The 15,813-nt window shown below is 40.8% G+C and overlaps 3 protein-coding genes across 3 annotated transcripts in view; 2 read left to right on the forward strand and 1 right to left on the reverse strand.

Annotated features, from left to right (window-relative positions):
* Window positions 1–1,403: 1,403 nt before the first annotated feature.
* On the reverse strand, window positions 1,404–2,969 carry cebpb (CCAAT enhancer binding protein beta). The gene has a single exon (XM_023415559.2). The coding sequence runs from the start codon at window positions 2,760–2,762 to the stop codon at window positions 1,869–1,871; it is 894 nt and encodes a 297-aa protein (XP_023271327.1). The 5' UTR covers window positions 2,763–2,969; the 3' UTR covers window positions 1,404–1,868.
* Window positions 2,970–5,543: 2,574 nt separating this feature from the next.
* Window positions 5,544–12,260, forward strand: peds1b (plasmanylethanolamine desaturase 1b). The gene is made up of 6 exons (XM_023415584.2): window positions 5,544–5,718; window positions 7,196–7,315; window positions 7,472–7,563; window positions 7,727–7,871; window positions 8,020–8,232; window positions 8,339–12,260. The coding sequence occupies exons 1-6, from the start codon at window positions 5,583–5,585 to the stop codon at window positions 8,458–8,460; spliced, it is 828 nt and encodes a 275-aa protein (XP_023271352.1). The 5' UTR covers window positions 5,544–5,582; the 3' UTR covers window positions 8,461–12,260.
* Window positions 12,261–13,189: 929 nt separating this feature from the next.
* The window catches only part of LOC111661890 (ubiquitin-conjugating enzyme E2 variant 1-like), a 5,892-nt gene continuing 3,268 nt past the window's right edge, over window positions 13,190–15,813 (forward strand). Inside the window, exons 1-3 of the mRNA XM_023415585.2 lie at window positions 13,190–13,268; window positions 14,279–14,427; window positions 15,163–15,288. Coding sequence (XP_023271353.1) covers window positions 13,247–13,268; window positions 14,279–14,427; window positions 15,163–15,288 — 297 coding nt within the window. The 5' untranslated portion in view covers window positions 13,190–13,246. The remainder of the gene's footprint in view (window positions 13,269–14,278; window positions 14,428–15,162; window positions 15,289–15,813) is intronic.

The raw sequence follows: 15,813 nt of genomic DNA on the forward strand, positions 1-15,813 counted from the left end.
AAAAGTGGGTGTAACATTCTTCAAGTGGTGATGTGTTGGAAAGGGAGGATATTGCACAACAGCTAAAAGCTAAACTGTTCATCACTGAGTGTGTTGAAATATCCACTGTATTCAAAATGTCATCTCTCACTGAACAAAACAACATCACACAGTTTTTGTTATTTAGAGATTTTCACCTAGTGTGAGTGTCCTCTACAAAAAACCAGCAGAGTAGGTTTTACCTCTTCTCTGCTGTTTGAAGGGAGAGTTGGAAAACACTCCACACCCTGAATTGTCACGGATCACCTACAAATCCCACCATGCCCCGTTTTTTTTATCTTCTCTGTCTGGGGTTTGCTTGCTCCTGACAGATACGTTTCATATTGTGCACACAGCGAAATGCAGTCTGAGGGCTTGGTAAATTCCACAGCAAACCAATTGTCAACTTATCTATCATGTCTGGTGTAACCTACTTTGTCACTCCCATTTCTAACTTCTACATTTTCTGCTGAGTGTTTTTTTTTCACTTGAGGGATAGAGGAGGTTTGCTTTAGGATTATTCATATCTCTCCAGCACTGACTCCCAGCCAGCTTTTGGCTGTTGAAGTGTGACCTGAAGTGGTGTGAGGAGGTTAGTTGCTGATTAATTTCCATGCAACCTTGAACCTCTCTCTGGGCCAGTGGACCCAGCAAACTATTGACAGAGCCATGTGCTAAAGATAAAACTAACATTTCTGTGCTGCGTGCAGTGTGACCAAGTCTCTCTTTTTTTTTTTTTTTTTTGCTGTTGTCAGCAGATTCATTTCAGCATAAATTGGTTGGATGTTTTGTTTCAAATCACTAAGTAAACAGAGGAACCAAAATGGCTGCAGGATTAAAAGTTACCCAGTAATAGTGTGAAGAGTCTGTTTCTTGAATTTGAGGAATCACCTCATATTTCTATTTTGTTTAATGGCAATGGAAAAACACAAATGCAATATTCTGTATTCAGTAACTGAGCAGATTTCTGTCACGGTGCAGCTGTGCTGATCAAACCACTGGATGCCATTTTCTGCTTCGTGGTTACAATAAATGACAATTAATTACAATGATGATCCAGGGCATTATTAAAATGTCTGTATCCTTATTAGTGATGACTGTATTTATCAATTTTACCTCTATCTCCAAAGTGAAAATCAAATTCCTACAGTGTGTTGGTGTCTCTTTCAATTTTGGCATATTGGCCTAAAGTAAAAGGTTGCAAATTTGCCTTGTCCTGACAATTTTTATCTGCAATATGTTGTAATTTACATTTAGGCCTACTAATGCACAGTCTGACTATCATGATTGTGAATATCTAAGGCGAGCATTAGGCCTACACACCCCTGTCTGTCTCAGCTTGCACCTGCTTCAAAAGGACAGAAAATAATAATTTACAAAAGAAATTGTTAAGACAAAGTATAAATCTTTTTAATTCAATAAAATATCAATTACAATTAAAGCATTTCACCTTTTAATATTAAATAATTAGACTTATTTCATTCATTGCCAATAGTATTACAAAGAGTTGCATCATTTCACTGCAGCACAACTCTTCCCTTGACAACCATTGCTCTGAATACACAAAACGTAGAAATTCACTCGCATGTATGTAAAACCTGCACAGAAATACTGCATACACCAACATTAACATCTGAGAATAAAGCTAAGGTGACACGTGAAGAATCGTGAATGATTGCGCAATCCATGCACCCACTTCTATAGTCCCATTCAAAGTGTCCTTGTAAACTGGTGGTCCCTGTCTTCACCTGTGAAGCGTACCCTTTTCAGCACTTGCTCCGCGGATCACCCCCGGCTCTTACAGTCCATCAATGACTAGACGAGCAGCCCAGAGGTCCGCGTGGAGTCTCTTAACATTGTCCGGTGGCAGAGAGCAGGTTGCGCAGGGTGGCCAGCTCTCTGGACAGCTGCTCCACGCGCTTTTGTAAACGATCGTTCTCTGCAGCCAGTTCCAGCACTTTATGTTGAGTCTCCAAGTTGCGCATTTTGGCTTTGTCCCTGCTCTTCCTCACGGCGAGGTTGTTCCTCTCCCGCCTCAGCCTGTATTCTTCACTGTCCTTGTCCAGGCGTTTCTTTGATTTGCCGCTGGACATTTTGCCGCTGTGCGATGGTGACCTGCTTTTACCTGACGGGGCAGGTGTGCCGGGCGGGCTGGAGCAAGTCGAAGACGCGGTGGAGATGTTTCCAAGACTACCGCTGGTGGACTGGTAATGAAGGTAGGACCTCATGTCAAAACTAGACGACCCGTTCTCCATCTTTGCGTCTTCCCGACTGTCGTCTCTCTCAGCAGCAGCAGCGGCAGCTCTGTAGCGGTTCCCGACGAGGTCAGGGCTGAGCACACTATCCACACGAGTCTCCTGCAGCTCAGTGTAACCCAGCGAGTAGGGCTCCCTGGGGTCCCGCAAGTTGTCGCACTGACTCGACTCCAGCTCGTTCAACAGCGAGTAGTTCTTATAGTTCTGAAAAGCTGCAACTCTCTTGATCTTGTTCTCCGCCAGGAAATCTGAGTAAACGTCCCCCTGGTGCTGCTGCTGCTGCTGCTGCGTCTGCCCCGCCAGCTGCGGACAGTGCAAAGTTGAATCCAGGTAAGCACTGAAGTCTATCGCTCTCTCCCGCTCTTCAATGCCCAGCTCCGACATCGAGTCACCGAGCCTCCAGTAAGAGCCGCCGCTGATGGGACTGATAATGCTGTCTCTACTGTGGATAGCAAAGCTTCCCTCGTCGTAGAAGCCGGCCACTTCCATGGATCTTAACACCCGCCGGATTGCAGGAGCATGGAGGGCTGAGATGAGACGCCCAGAGTGGTTTTGGTTCAGTTGCCTCAGTTGTGAAATGACTCAAGGGTCGGATTGCAGTGAGTTTAAATCCCCTTGTGTCACTGCCTGTGACAACATGCAGCTGAATTTATTTGAAGTGCCTGTGATCATGGATTGGGAGGAATTGACAGATCTTCCTGTCTCGTGGGGGGGTTTTATTACATGCGAGGGGCGGGGCTTAGCTGGGCAGGTGTGTAACGCACAGCGAGGAGCCAACCGGACAACCTGTGCTGCTCTTACAGGACCTTTCCCCACAATCAATTATTTGTATTTGGACATAATAAAAAAAAAAAGTGACTGAGTCTGTTTTCTCGTAAGGCATCGTTACGGTCAGCTGTGGCAAAGACTTTGGTTTTCAGCAGCAGGATGAAGAGGAAACATGCCTTAGTGGCTTTCACTGATTTATCATAAAAAGGAAACTGAGGCAACTGGCATGAAAAATAAAAACTGAAAATACAAACCAACGGACAAACAAACACTCAACCCAGAACACACCAAACAACATCTGAATACTTAAACCCAGTATTTGTTGACACGACGTCAATTCACGCCCTCTACAGTCGAAATCTCATCATCTAGAAGACAATCATGGAAAAATCCTATTCACTCAGTGGCAACTTGTTTACCATTTACTGACTTCATGCGTAATAACCTCAGAACAGCGATGCTTGTGACAGCAGCCCTGGACGCATCTCCAGACAGCTGTTTCCCCACAGCATTTACACAGACTAGTTGAAACCAGTCTCTGTGTGCTGCATGAGGGTTGGTGTTTGGTCAAAATCTAGTTAGCTTGGTTTTCTATAGGCTATATGTCATGACTTTTGACAATACATTTGATAGTAAACAGCCCAAAAACAAGTAACCGGACACAGTGACTTCACTCAGGTGCCATGAACAGGTGCTCAGGAGGTGTGGTGAGTTTAAATGCGCTCAGTCATCTCCTAACTTGACTCTTTGCTCTATACTGTGGACCGATAGTACAATTTGTGATCAGAACTGAATGCTTTGGATTTAATATGAAGTCCTACTGCCATCTTGTGGTGAACTGTAAAAATGTACATAAACGACATCAGTCACAGAGTCAATGTAATCTAAAATGTTTAGGATGTGTATCTCTCCATAAAGTGTTTCACTGGTGTTGGGGCCAAAAAGCCTTTTTTGTTTGGGTGTGTCTTCAACGCATCTCTTGGTTTCCCAGAATCACACACTGTCCAGCACATGCATAGCTTCTAGTATGCTTCATTTTATGACTCATTAGAATTTGTGGCTTTCCTGGGAATTTCAGCGGTATTATTTTTTCCTTTTTTGTTTGGATTAACAGCAGTTAGGCTACATTACAATGGTGACTCCGTAGATAGGACGTAAACAAGGCTGGATTAACAAATTAGGAGGCCCTAAGGTAATAACAGCACCAGGTTTTCCAAATAATAAAGGTCTTAATTGAGAAAAGATTCTCACACAAAGTTGCTGTACAAAATTGGGTCACAAGATAATCAATTAGCACAACATGAACTTTTTAACCTGGGTGTCAATTACCTGCTTTGCCTGGTTGGTGTTGTGTGGTTGTGTCTAGCTTTGGACACATGTTTTGAAGTACTCAGATCCTTTACTTAAGTAAAAATAAAAATATCACAATGTTTAATTAACTCCAGCACAAGTCAAAGCCCTGTAAAGAATAAATACTCATTATGTAGCATGGCCCCATTCACATTGTCAGAGTATTAAAATGCTCGCAGAGTAAATCATCAGTTCTTGTAACCAATAATACAGTGTACACTCTGACAAAGGCCTAATATGTACTTTCAACTCTGATACCTTTATCTACATCATGGTGGAAGAAGTATTTAACAATATCACAGTGTAGAAATACTCTGTTACAAGTAAAATGCATGCATTCAAAATTTTCCTTGACTAAACCTATAAAACAATTAGCAACAAAATATAGCTAAAGTACAAGGAAAGTACTCATTAGGCAGAATTAGTACAATACAAGTAGTATAATATTTGTCTCCAAAATGCAGTAGGACTGAAATATAAAGTACCATTGTACATTGTACATTGTACTTAAGTAGGCCTACAGCACTTGAGTAAATGTACTTAGTTATTGTACATTTTGCTAACAATACTTATGTACTTTACTTGAGTAAAATTATGAATGAAGGGCATTAGGCTACTTGTAATGGAATAGTTTTATGTTGAGGTTTTGCTAATTTTACTTAAAATGATCCTGTTTAACTTTTTCTAAATAGCAGCAACTGTGGCAAAAAGGGGAACTTGTTAAAAGTAACGAGAAAGGGGCGTGTTATGACTTTTTTTAATAGTTACAAAAATTTCAATACGTCATTCTTCACTACTACCTCCAGTATTTAACACCTAACCTGATTATATGTTGTCAACATTTGGGTGTTTTCTAGCTACAGCAGAAGTTGTCGCTGTAACACATACCTCGGTGTTTAACGTGCTTTACGTGTCATGTAAGCACCGACAGCCCCATCTACCGTACAACAGAGGGCTGAGAGCAGACAGGACGGGTGGGGTCGGGAAATGCGGTCTTTCCCCTCGCAACTCCTATTGGTCACTCGGCTGTCTGTGTAACATTTTTCAATCCGGTGATTGGTTGAAGCACTCATCGACTTGCTCCTGATTGGTCGAAATCATTACGTTGTCTGTGGGCTGAGAAAGTTGATGATTCCGTTGGTTCCTGGCTGTGAGTAGAGAGACTGAAGGGGCTGGGCCCACAGGGAAGAAATGGCGAGAATGGTTAACCAGAACGGGTGTGGAGTGGAAACACAGAACCCGGAGCCGCAGGGACCGGGCCGGGGAGCGGCTAGATGGGGTCCACAACACGCCGGTGCCCGAGAACTGGCCACTTTGTACTCGCCAGGTGAGTCGATCCCCTCAGCAGCTCCGTCTTATGGGCTTGTTCCCCCGGTTCAAGTGTCCACGAGTGATGTGACATAACGACTGGCTGTATATAGTTACCAATTATCAAACTGAAAAAAAACTCCTAAAATAAGACAACACCGGTTTGTCTTGAGCCGCCACAGTTGAATGACACCGAGCAACCAGCCACAGTTCTGGGCTTGTTACAATCACAGTGCCGTTGTTGTTGTTGTTACACAATAAGAATCATGTGAAATTGGTTGAAGTCGTGATTGAGTCGTACTTGTCCTGTGACATTTCGAGCATTAGACAGAGGTTAGAAGAATCCACTGCTTCTGCTTTAGGCTCAAGAAGCCTCGTTTGTCCACGGAGCTGCTTTGACCTTTCATAACAGTGCTGTTGCTAAGTCAGCCCGTGGACTGTAACTCAGAGAGCAGAGCATAACCAAAAACTCCTGGTCGAAATAGTTGTGAGGTCTTGGCCATTCCTCTGAGCCAGTCCTCCCACTATCACTCCTGCCATTTGAACTTGACCACAAAGAAGTGAATGGCCTTCCCACCCATTGTACAAATACTTGATGCCTTTTGAGCTGCACATATTTAGTTGAGGACCTCAGTGGCATGGACGGATTATGAGAACCCCCCCCCCCCCCCAATAAGAAGGACCCCTTTGACTTGTGTCTCTTTATGGTCATGTTGCATCTCTAGCCTCTTTCTGTTTTTTGTTTTGTTTTTTTGCATCTCTTAATTGTTGTTTTATTTTTTTTCTATATATATACTCTTGTATTTAAATACTCGTGGTCATTTTGTTTCTGTTTCTTGTTTTGTTTGTTTGTTTTGTTTGTTTTGTCTCTTTGTGGACTTTTGAGTGTCTTTGCAGTTGTTTTGCCTCTCTTTGGCACGTTTTGCTTTTTTTGTGGACATTTTGTGCCCTTCACCTGAGTTCTATGACTTTAAGGAAACAAATATTTACAGTCACTTCAAACAGAAGCACAGGCCCAGGGACCGAGGAGGTCAGGGGACCCCTGGGCCCGATGTGCCCATTCAGTAATCCGTTTATGCTTACAAGGATCTGAATCTGATAGCTTTGTCTGTATGATGGTCAGACTTTTACCTGCTGGAGGGTTTTCTGTTAGAGATTGCAGCCGTCTTTGAGCTACAAGATGTGGACAGGTATTTCAAGCCCAGCTGCTCAGCATTGTCATGTAACTAGCAAAGTGCAGAGGAATGTGTCCTCACTGAATGTCTTTGTCGTAACGAAGCATCTGATACTTAATCGTGCTGACTAGTTTACTAAACCTTGGACATTTTAGTTCTGATTATGTCACGTCAAGTAAAAGGGCTGTGGACCAGAGACGTAATATGACTGATAATCTTATCAGGAAACTCATGTTTCCAAATCCACCCTTATAAGAATGAGCAGTACGCTCTTGTGCTCTAGTTGTACTAATATGTATGCTATGTATGTTTTTCTTTAAGGCAAAAGATGTCAAGAATGGATAAGTGTTCTCTTCTGCTTCTCTCTCATGGCCTTCAATTTCATTCACCTCCTTGCCAATTTCCACCTGGGGCATTTGTGGTACATTCTGTTGGGCATTGGTAAGTGCCAACTGAAAAATTATATAATGTCCTGATGTTGATTAGTTCTATTGTTATTTTTCAGAGCTGCAATCCAAACAAGTGTTGGCTGTTCTCTTTTAATTTGAATGATTTCCTCGTCTTTTTTTCTGTTCTACTTTCCTCATTCATGTTCAGTGGCAGGAATACTCACCGCAGACTTTGCGTCAGGACTTGTTCACTGGGGGGCTGACACGTGGGGATCAGTGGATCTACCCATCTTTGGAAAGGTAAGGTATCCATGAGTCAGTTTCTCATTCTTTTTTCCAAAACTAAAATCCATTGTTTGTTCTCTAAACAATCTGCTTTTGAAAAGAACCAGAATTTTTTCCTGCATTCACAATGTGTATGTCTTGTTTTTCACCCAACTGTACCATCTGATCCATCCTGCAGGCCTTTATACGACCATTTAGAGAGCACCACATCGACCCCACAGCCATCACCCGTCACGACTTCATTGAGACCAATGGTGACAACTGCATGCTGACCATAGTCCCTCTAGCAAACATGGCCTTCAACTTCCTCACCCTCTCCCCTGGTGAGTTTTATATCAACAAACCAAGCCTGACATTTTCTTCTACATGAAAATCCTGTAATCTGATCTAAAGTGTTATTTTAAAAACAACCCGGTGGAGGACAAACAAGTTTCTGTCTCACCTTGTTTCTGTCTTTTTTTTTATTTTCAGCTGAGATTTACCATATCTACCCCTGGTACTGCTACTTGTTTGCACTAGCCATCTTTGTGACCCTTACCAACCAGATTCACAAGTGGTCGCACACGTACTTTGGCCTACCTCGTTGGGTCGTGCTCCTACAGGACTGCCACATCATCCTTCCCCGCAAGCACCACCGCATCCATCATGTCTCCCCCCATGAGACGTACTTCTGCATCACTACAGGTTGGTCTGTTACTTCTTTATGGGGAAATAAAGAATCAGCCTGGTTGTTTTGAAGATGAAAGGGATGAGAGTCAGGCAGATTTGTCACTGAGCTTTGTGTCTCCAGGTTGGCTGAACTACCCACTGGAGAAGCTGGGTTTTTGGAGGAACCTGGAGGATCTTATCCAGGGTGTGACAGGAGAGAAGCCCAGGGCGGACGACCTGAAATGGGCTCAGAAAGTCAAGTAACACTGCAGGCTAACTGCACCCTACCTCAGAAGACGCTGGCTCCGTCCAGGCTTCTCATCCCCTTTTTTGCCTCACTTAAACTGTAATCCATTGGAAGGAAAACTAACAAACAGTTTCTGATGCCATAGCTTTAAGTCTTGCACATTTTGTCTGTTTTTCAAGAGGAGGGCTTTGTTGGAATTTTTCATTACTCAGTCACTCACTCAGTCACTCAGTCACTCACTCAGTCACTCAGTCACTCACTCACTCACTCACTCACTCACTCACTCACTCACTCACTCACTCACTCACTAACGGAGATCATCATTTCAAATTGCAATATATCCGTAACTCTCCGTATGTCTAACACAGCTCATCACTTTTTTTGAGGTTATTTACAAAGCCTGTTACTAAGAAGGTTTGGTCAGATGCATAATTTTAAAATCGCCGAACAAGGAGATTAAAAGATTCCCCTTACGTCAGAAAATTCAAACGATTCAAAGAAAGAATACTTGAAAGCGTGAACACTCAATTTTTTTTCTCCTCCAGAGTCACAGCTGCTCATTTCAAGAGTCGATAAATCACGTTATATTTAGCACTGCTTTATTTCTTCTGTATCAGTCTTTTCATCTCCACCTTATCAAGGGTCTACTTGATGTGCAAGTAATAAAATTGGATTTAGGCTATGGTAGGTAGGAGGGCTGGGGTGACGTAGGATTTTAGGAAGCTCTACCAATGTTGATAGCTAAAGAACAAATCGGTTAATTATTGTTACATTTGTTAACTGTTCTTTAAAGAGAGGTGATGAGAAGAAGTGTTGTTTTTTTTTTCCAGTGCTAACCAGCGCCTGTTATTGATTCTAGTAACTTGCTACAAATCAAAATGCAGCCATATTTAATAGTTTAGTTATGAGTTTGTCAATCCTAGATAATGACTACAGTTACAGTGCTACTTTACAACCAAACTTGTCCCAGCAGGATGATAAATGACAGGTCAGACGGCTCATAAAACACGTTTTAAAATGAACAAACCAAAAAGAATAAAAAACCAAATTATTGCTGTCAGATCCTGAGCTGGCATTTTTATTTCAATTTGTTATTTTCTGGCCATTGAAACTGCAAACATGCAGGATGAGAAATGTTCAGGCTAAGTGGAGATTTGATTTGAAAAATCACATGCGCGTAACTGTAGTCAGTATTGATCGATAGAAAATCTGGGCAAATATACATATATCATTACTGTTGTTCTGCTCAATTGTTCTGGACCTACTATAAGTAGTCTTTTCAGATGATCACTGTGTCCACTGTGAAAAGCATTTTTACGTTTTGCCTCCTGGTAAACAGACAGCTCTGCAGGAAAGGGGCACATGCAGTTTTGTCAAGCTGCCTTACACTCACCGTAAATGCAGTTCTTGTGTCTTTCTTTTGTTCTGTTTTTATTTGCAGCACTTCCTCGTGTCGTTGCAAAGGAAATTCCGTCTTTCTGGGATCTGTGTCTCACTTAATCAGTCACAGATACTCCAAAGTTATGTGCCAACTGTATGTTACATTGTTTTCACTCTTCACATCTTTGCTACTTGTTTGTAATGTGGGAAGGAACTGGCAGTTTCAGAGCGTAACATTCCCCGTGAGTAATGTTGCCGCAGCGTACCGTCTTGGTAACTGTGACAAGTTGACTTGGTGATGTTACAAGGGCTTCAGTGAAGGCTGACGATCCAGGAATTTCTTCACTCCTATAGATGAGATTATGTAATTAATTAATTGGTCGAGAGTTTTTTAAATGCTTTAGTCAGTAATTTGTAAATGTATTGTACAGCAAATAACTATGCAGTGTAATAAGAGGCCATTAACTATACGTCTTAACTCACTTGATTAGGTTAAAAATGCCTTTCTTTTTTAATTGTTTACGCATATTTACTTAGTTGGAAAACTGGAGCTCAAAAAAATTAGCTACTTAATGAACTGCATGACAAAATTACTTTTACTAATGAAGATGTCACAGACGTAAGAATGCGTGCATGCATAGAGCATGTTGGCTTGTGCAAGCAATATACTGGGTCACCAGCTTTCCTTTGAGTTTGTGTAAAGCAGACACTGACCAGGGAGGATTGTGCTCATTCCTGATGAAATTAATTGTACCTTGTTCAAAAGATGACCCCCAAACTTTGACCAAATGGTCCCAGGTTTGAGCTACCAAAATGTTATCTTCATTCCGAGGAAATCCTGGCAAAGGTTTTAGGGTTTAAATGGGAGACCCTAACCTTGCTGTTCAGTTGGGCTAACCAGGCTGAAGGCTTAATGATTAAGCTTTTGGTCTTATACTCCAAGTAGATCATTTAAATATACCTATAGTTCACTTTGAAACCAAAATGATGTTTTATATTATGTAATATTCCAGTTGTTGAATCCTTCATACTTGATTATATAAAATTATTCACCATAGGTCAACAGCAGACGTACACAGTACACAGTTTGCATAGTGCTTGTAGAGTATTGTGAGGAGCAATTCTGTGTGCGCTAGGTGGTGTAATGTATGTTGGTAAATGGATGGCGTTATGTGTCACTGCATCAAAGTTTAAAGCCTGCATATAAGTTCTACTCCTGTAGGTCTTTTTTGATCAGTATCAGTATTCTTGGGGCACCACTGACTGCAATCAGTAGACACATTTGAACTTTGACACACAACTTATTTTCTAAATAGGACTTTTTGCATTGGCCCCTCTGGATGTTTCGGCGCTTCAGTAAATTGCTTTTTGTGGTAATATAAAAGTAATGACAAATTTAAGGACGTTTTGTGTTTTTGTAATACTGAAAAATAGGACAAGCTAAGGGTAATGCTTAGAAATACTAGACATGACATGCCATAATTAGTTTGGAGACAAAACTGACAACCTTACACAAAAACTATATGGTGAACTCAGAAGGAACCCATACCATAATAACCTTTGCGTAGAGACAGACTTCCTATAATTGCTATTTATAGCTGTTGTAGTTGAGAGTCTGGTTTTTGAGTATGGATCTAACATGTATTGACTTATGTTTCATTCTTATTCTCCAGATGATCTCAGGATTGTGGTTAAGGTGATTAAAGTAGTTTAGTATGAATTTGTAAAAAAATAAAATCACAAAACAAAACACTCCATTAGTGAAGTTAAGGCCGTTATTTAATAGATAGATCAAAGTTGTTTAAATCACTTATTTCTATCAAATTTTGTTTGTTGGCCATAGTAGCCGAATGATTTTTTTTAAATGCAATATAGGTTCTGTTGTAGCCATATCAGTTCAGTTAACTTGGCCTCTTGTTATTGAGGTAGAATTTGTGATCAAGCTGTGTTTGGTTTTTTCTGCTTAAAGGCAATGGGCTTTCATTAGTGGATTCGAAGGGTATTTTGTGACAATGTGTGGTTAACTAAATTTTTTCCCACTGGAAACAATTTTGTGGAAACAAATGAACTTGTTAGTAAGTGGGGTGGGCAGTTGTTGGTATGTTTGACATGATGTGTTATAATTGCTTTTGTATTGATCCTTGGACTTTTTATTCAATTGCCTTATCCTCTCCTTAATTGATTTACTGTAAATCTTGCCAGCGATATGGGAAAACACTTCATTGACTGACTTTAAATTGCCCTTCACTTGCCTCTCACTTCTTCTGAGGCAAGACCCATATGGATGTTGTAGTTGGTTATATATGCTGGTGGTGATGGAGTTTTAGATATCAGAATAATGCCTTGATGCCTTTTTGTTGTCTTCCATGTTGGAGACTTACAATGTATATATTAAACTGTATTTATAAATAAACTAAATAAAAACAGTTGATAATTACAGCTTCATTCTCTGATACATTTCTTTCTTTCTTGGCTGTGTTTTAAAGATGTTGTAGCTGGATAATTAAGCTTCACAATCTTAATATTGTTACATTCCTCTTTCTCTGCCTGCATAATCTTACTCTATTGTGGGTCTACAGTCAGAGCAAAGAAGGTATTTTGACATGTCACAGCAAGAAAAGCACAGATGGTGATGATAAAACTGAATAACAGAGCCATATTATTAATAGCACTTGTTATTTTCTTACGATAACAAATCAAAATGTTTGGGCTTTTAAGAAATGCTCTAGTGCCTGCTGGAAAGGCCTCTATCAGGCCTATAAGGCTGGTGATATTCAATATTTTTATTTGATTCAACAAATGCCCTAAAAAAGACGAAACCCAACATTGTTAGTGCATCTTTCAATACATTTCTACATCCCTACCATGTTTGTGGAGCTCCAGCCCAAGCTGGCTCCTACTGAAAATTTAAATCTTAAAAAAAAAATTGTAGTACACATTGTAGTAAAGTCAAAACACTCAAACAGGAGTGTTAATGTACTACTACAGGTGTAGTAAGCATTTGCTGAGAACCATTTAGTGAGTATTTCTGGCAGCAGGATGGTGTAAGTATCACGATAAACTACAGTGCCCGTGTTTATAGTAATAAAGGAACATGTCATGTAGTTCAACAGGGAGGTGTTTTTAATAGCTTTTTGACAACAATGAAGCTCTATGGCTCAGAAGAACAAGATACATCAGGTTTTGGCTACACAGGCAATACTTGTTGGTGAATTCGTCTCGTTATTATATTTGGTCTGTATTGGAATTTTGCAGAAAAATATGCAATATATACAAAGTTATGTTCTAAATGGCCACGTATTGTCTGTCAGACTATTGGCCAGAAAACAACAAAGGAAGCGACGCTTTGCGTTTCTTCCGCGCGCACGCACCGTTGGCTACAATGGCAAAGCTACGTGCGCGCTCTCGCTGTGTAGCGACAAGATGGCGGTCGCCGCCGGATCAGGTAAATGTTCGAGAGAAATAAATCATAATTAAAAGCTGTCGTTAAATAATCGGTTCAATGAATTCTCGCGATCTAGCTATCAAGTTTCATAATGAGGTTGATTATCTACTGACGCACCCGCTCTGTGAAAAGATGCATGCTAACGCAAAGCTTAAGCCGCCGAAGAGAATGAATAGGAAGCCATGCTATTAGCTAAGCTAACGTAAGTTAAGGTGGATAAAAGGAAATGCAGTATGACTGCCGATAGAGGAATTTCATGTCGTTTAACGGCCGTGTGACAATTTAGCCCCAGCCATCCGCATATATAACATTGTGTAGCTTGTTTGCTTTCATTTAATAATGTGATTTCGTATGGTGACAGTCCTGCGCTGACGCTAGTGAGCCACACCACCGCCTCCCTAACGTCCGGGTTACGTTAGCTCATTTGCAGCATAAAATTGTTTACCGACTCCGAATACGGATGTGACACAAACCCAGTCATTTTCGTTAAATGTCATTAGTAAATGTTAGATGAATCATGATTCAGCCTTCGTGCATAATTATCAGTAGATTATTAAATGTCAACAATGACGGCACGTTTACTGAGATACCAGTCGCAGCTAATCAAGAAAACATGATCTAATATTGTGCTGAGTTTCAGTGAGGGCTCTCTGAGCTTGATTGCTGCATCAGCCGGCAGTGTGACTGTGAGTGTTTGCATGGCTCAGTTAACAGTGCAGCACCATCATATCTCACTGCAGAGGCCAAATGATGCAGCACCGTCGAAGCCACATGCTAAATTAAAGGAAATGACTAACGTCTGCCAATATCAAAGGGCTGATGAAAGCTGGTCGACTAAGGCGTTCCTTATATTACTCTGTGTGGGAGAGTCATGCCACAACCAGCTCATACCTTTATAACTGCAAGTCATTTCTCTGGCAAGATCGGTGGTACCTAAATCCACTTGTCATGTTGGAAATGTGCATATGTGAGTGTAACAGTCTTACTTTGGTGTGTTTGTCCACAAACAGCCGTTAAAGTTCCTCGCAATTTCCGGCTCCTAGAAGAGCTGGAGGAAGGCCAAAAAGGTGTGGGAGATGGGACAGTGAGCTGGGGTCTGGAGGATGATGAGGACATGACCTTAACACGATGGAGAGGGGTGATCCTTGGTCCTCCTAGGGTGAGTGGTGGTATTTTTTAAAACACTGCTCACTGCACAGTCATCATTAAAATGGTCAAGAAGTTAACAGACTGCCATGTAACCAGAAGGTCTCAGCTGTGCAGTGTCTTCTGACAGTGTACCAAGTTGTAGACATGCACTAGCTTCACACTGCTGTGAATGAGTACATCAGCTGAGTTATATCATTTAAAGCAGGCGCAAAGGGATGGAGTGTAATGAATGAAGTGGTGCACTAAAAGGTCTAAGTCATGGTAAAATATTACAACATATTGACAGGAAGCAACAGGTACTACATTACAAAGCACAGAATTAATTCCCTCTTGGATTTAGCATTGATTGTTTAAATGCTAACACTCTGAAAATGTTTCTTTTTGATTTGGTTCACTACCTTTTGAAGGGTAGATTAATACAACTGCAGCTCAGTATCCATCCGTAATGTATATTATTAGACCTCAGTACCTCAAAGACCTCTATAGGAGGAACGTGGATATTAACATTTGTCAGACTACAGCTGATTCAGCCATTTGGCGTCCTTTATCCAAACATATTTACTGTTCCTGTGGAACTGGTTAAAAATAAATAGTTAAATTTTTAATGGTCATAACCATGATTTGGATTGTTTTCTTCCATGAAGTTCACATTGATGGTATTGTTAAATTCACTGAACATTGTGTGCTGGGTGTTGATGTTTAGTGTGCCGTCCACTCACCTCTCCTCACTTGTCTCTGTCCACAGACAAGCTATGAAAACAGGATGTACAATCTGAAGGTTGAATGTGGGCCAGGATACCCAGAGTCACCACCGTTTGTCAGATTTGTGACAAAGATAAACTTGAATGGCGTGCACACCTCCAACGGTGTGGTAAGTAAATTGAAACCAGCTTTTACTGTAGATTGACTGATTGATTGCATGCCTTTGCTGTCTTTTTAAAATATATGATTGTCTTCTTGATACTGTTCTTGCTACACCGATAAATGTATTTGGAGAAAGAATGGCATTTGGCTTATGTTAATTTTGTAATTAATAATTACATTACATTATTTAGGAGCATGTGAATGCAACACAAGGCATGTTTACACGTTAAAGTAGCATTTAAGAAATAGGGTTAGGGTTAAATTAAGGGAGCAACAAGTAAAGGAGTTTTTTTTTTTTAAGTTTTTTTTGCATTCCTTTGTCATGCGCGCTCTGTGTACTGGTCATTCCAGATTGACAAGTTCCTTCAAGTGCATTCTTGAATCTTCTGACAACTAATGTAACCATTACATTAATTCTGGCACAAGATGTAGAGCAGTGTACAGTATGTGGTATGAGACATTCACACTAACAGTTTTTGTTTTTCTTTCCTTATTTGATTTGTCCTATTTTTTTTTTTTTTTTTTTTTTTTA

Source organism: Seriola lalandi, unplaced genomic scaffold (genome assembly GCF_002814215.2).
Source record: "Seriola lalandi dorsalis isolate HSWRI2012SDOR001 ecotype SW California unplaced genomic scaffold, Sedor1 jcf7180002054554, whole genome shotgun sequence".
Taxonomy (NCBI): Eukaryota; Metazoa; Chordata; class Actinopteri; order Carangiformes; family Carangidae; genus Seriola; species Seriola lalandi.

Coding starts and splice junctions, on each gene's coding strand:
- cebpb (XM_023415559.2), bottom strand. CDS start 2,762: ATGGAAGTGGCCGGCTTCTACGACGAGGGAAGCTTTGCTATCCACAGT.
- peds1b (XM_023415584.2), top strand. CDS start 5,583: ATGGCGAGAATGGTTAACCAGAACGGGTGTGGAGTGGAAACACAGAAC. Junction 7,316..7,471: donor GTACATTCTGTTGGGCATTG/GTAAGTGCCAAC, acceptor ATTCATGTTCAG/TGGCAGGAATACTCACCGCA. Junction 7,872..8,019: donor CTTCCTCACCCTCTCCCCTG/GTGAGTTTTATA, acceptor TTTTATTTTCAG/CTGAGATTTACCATATCTAC.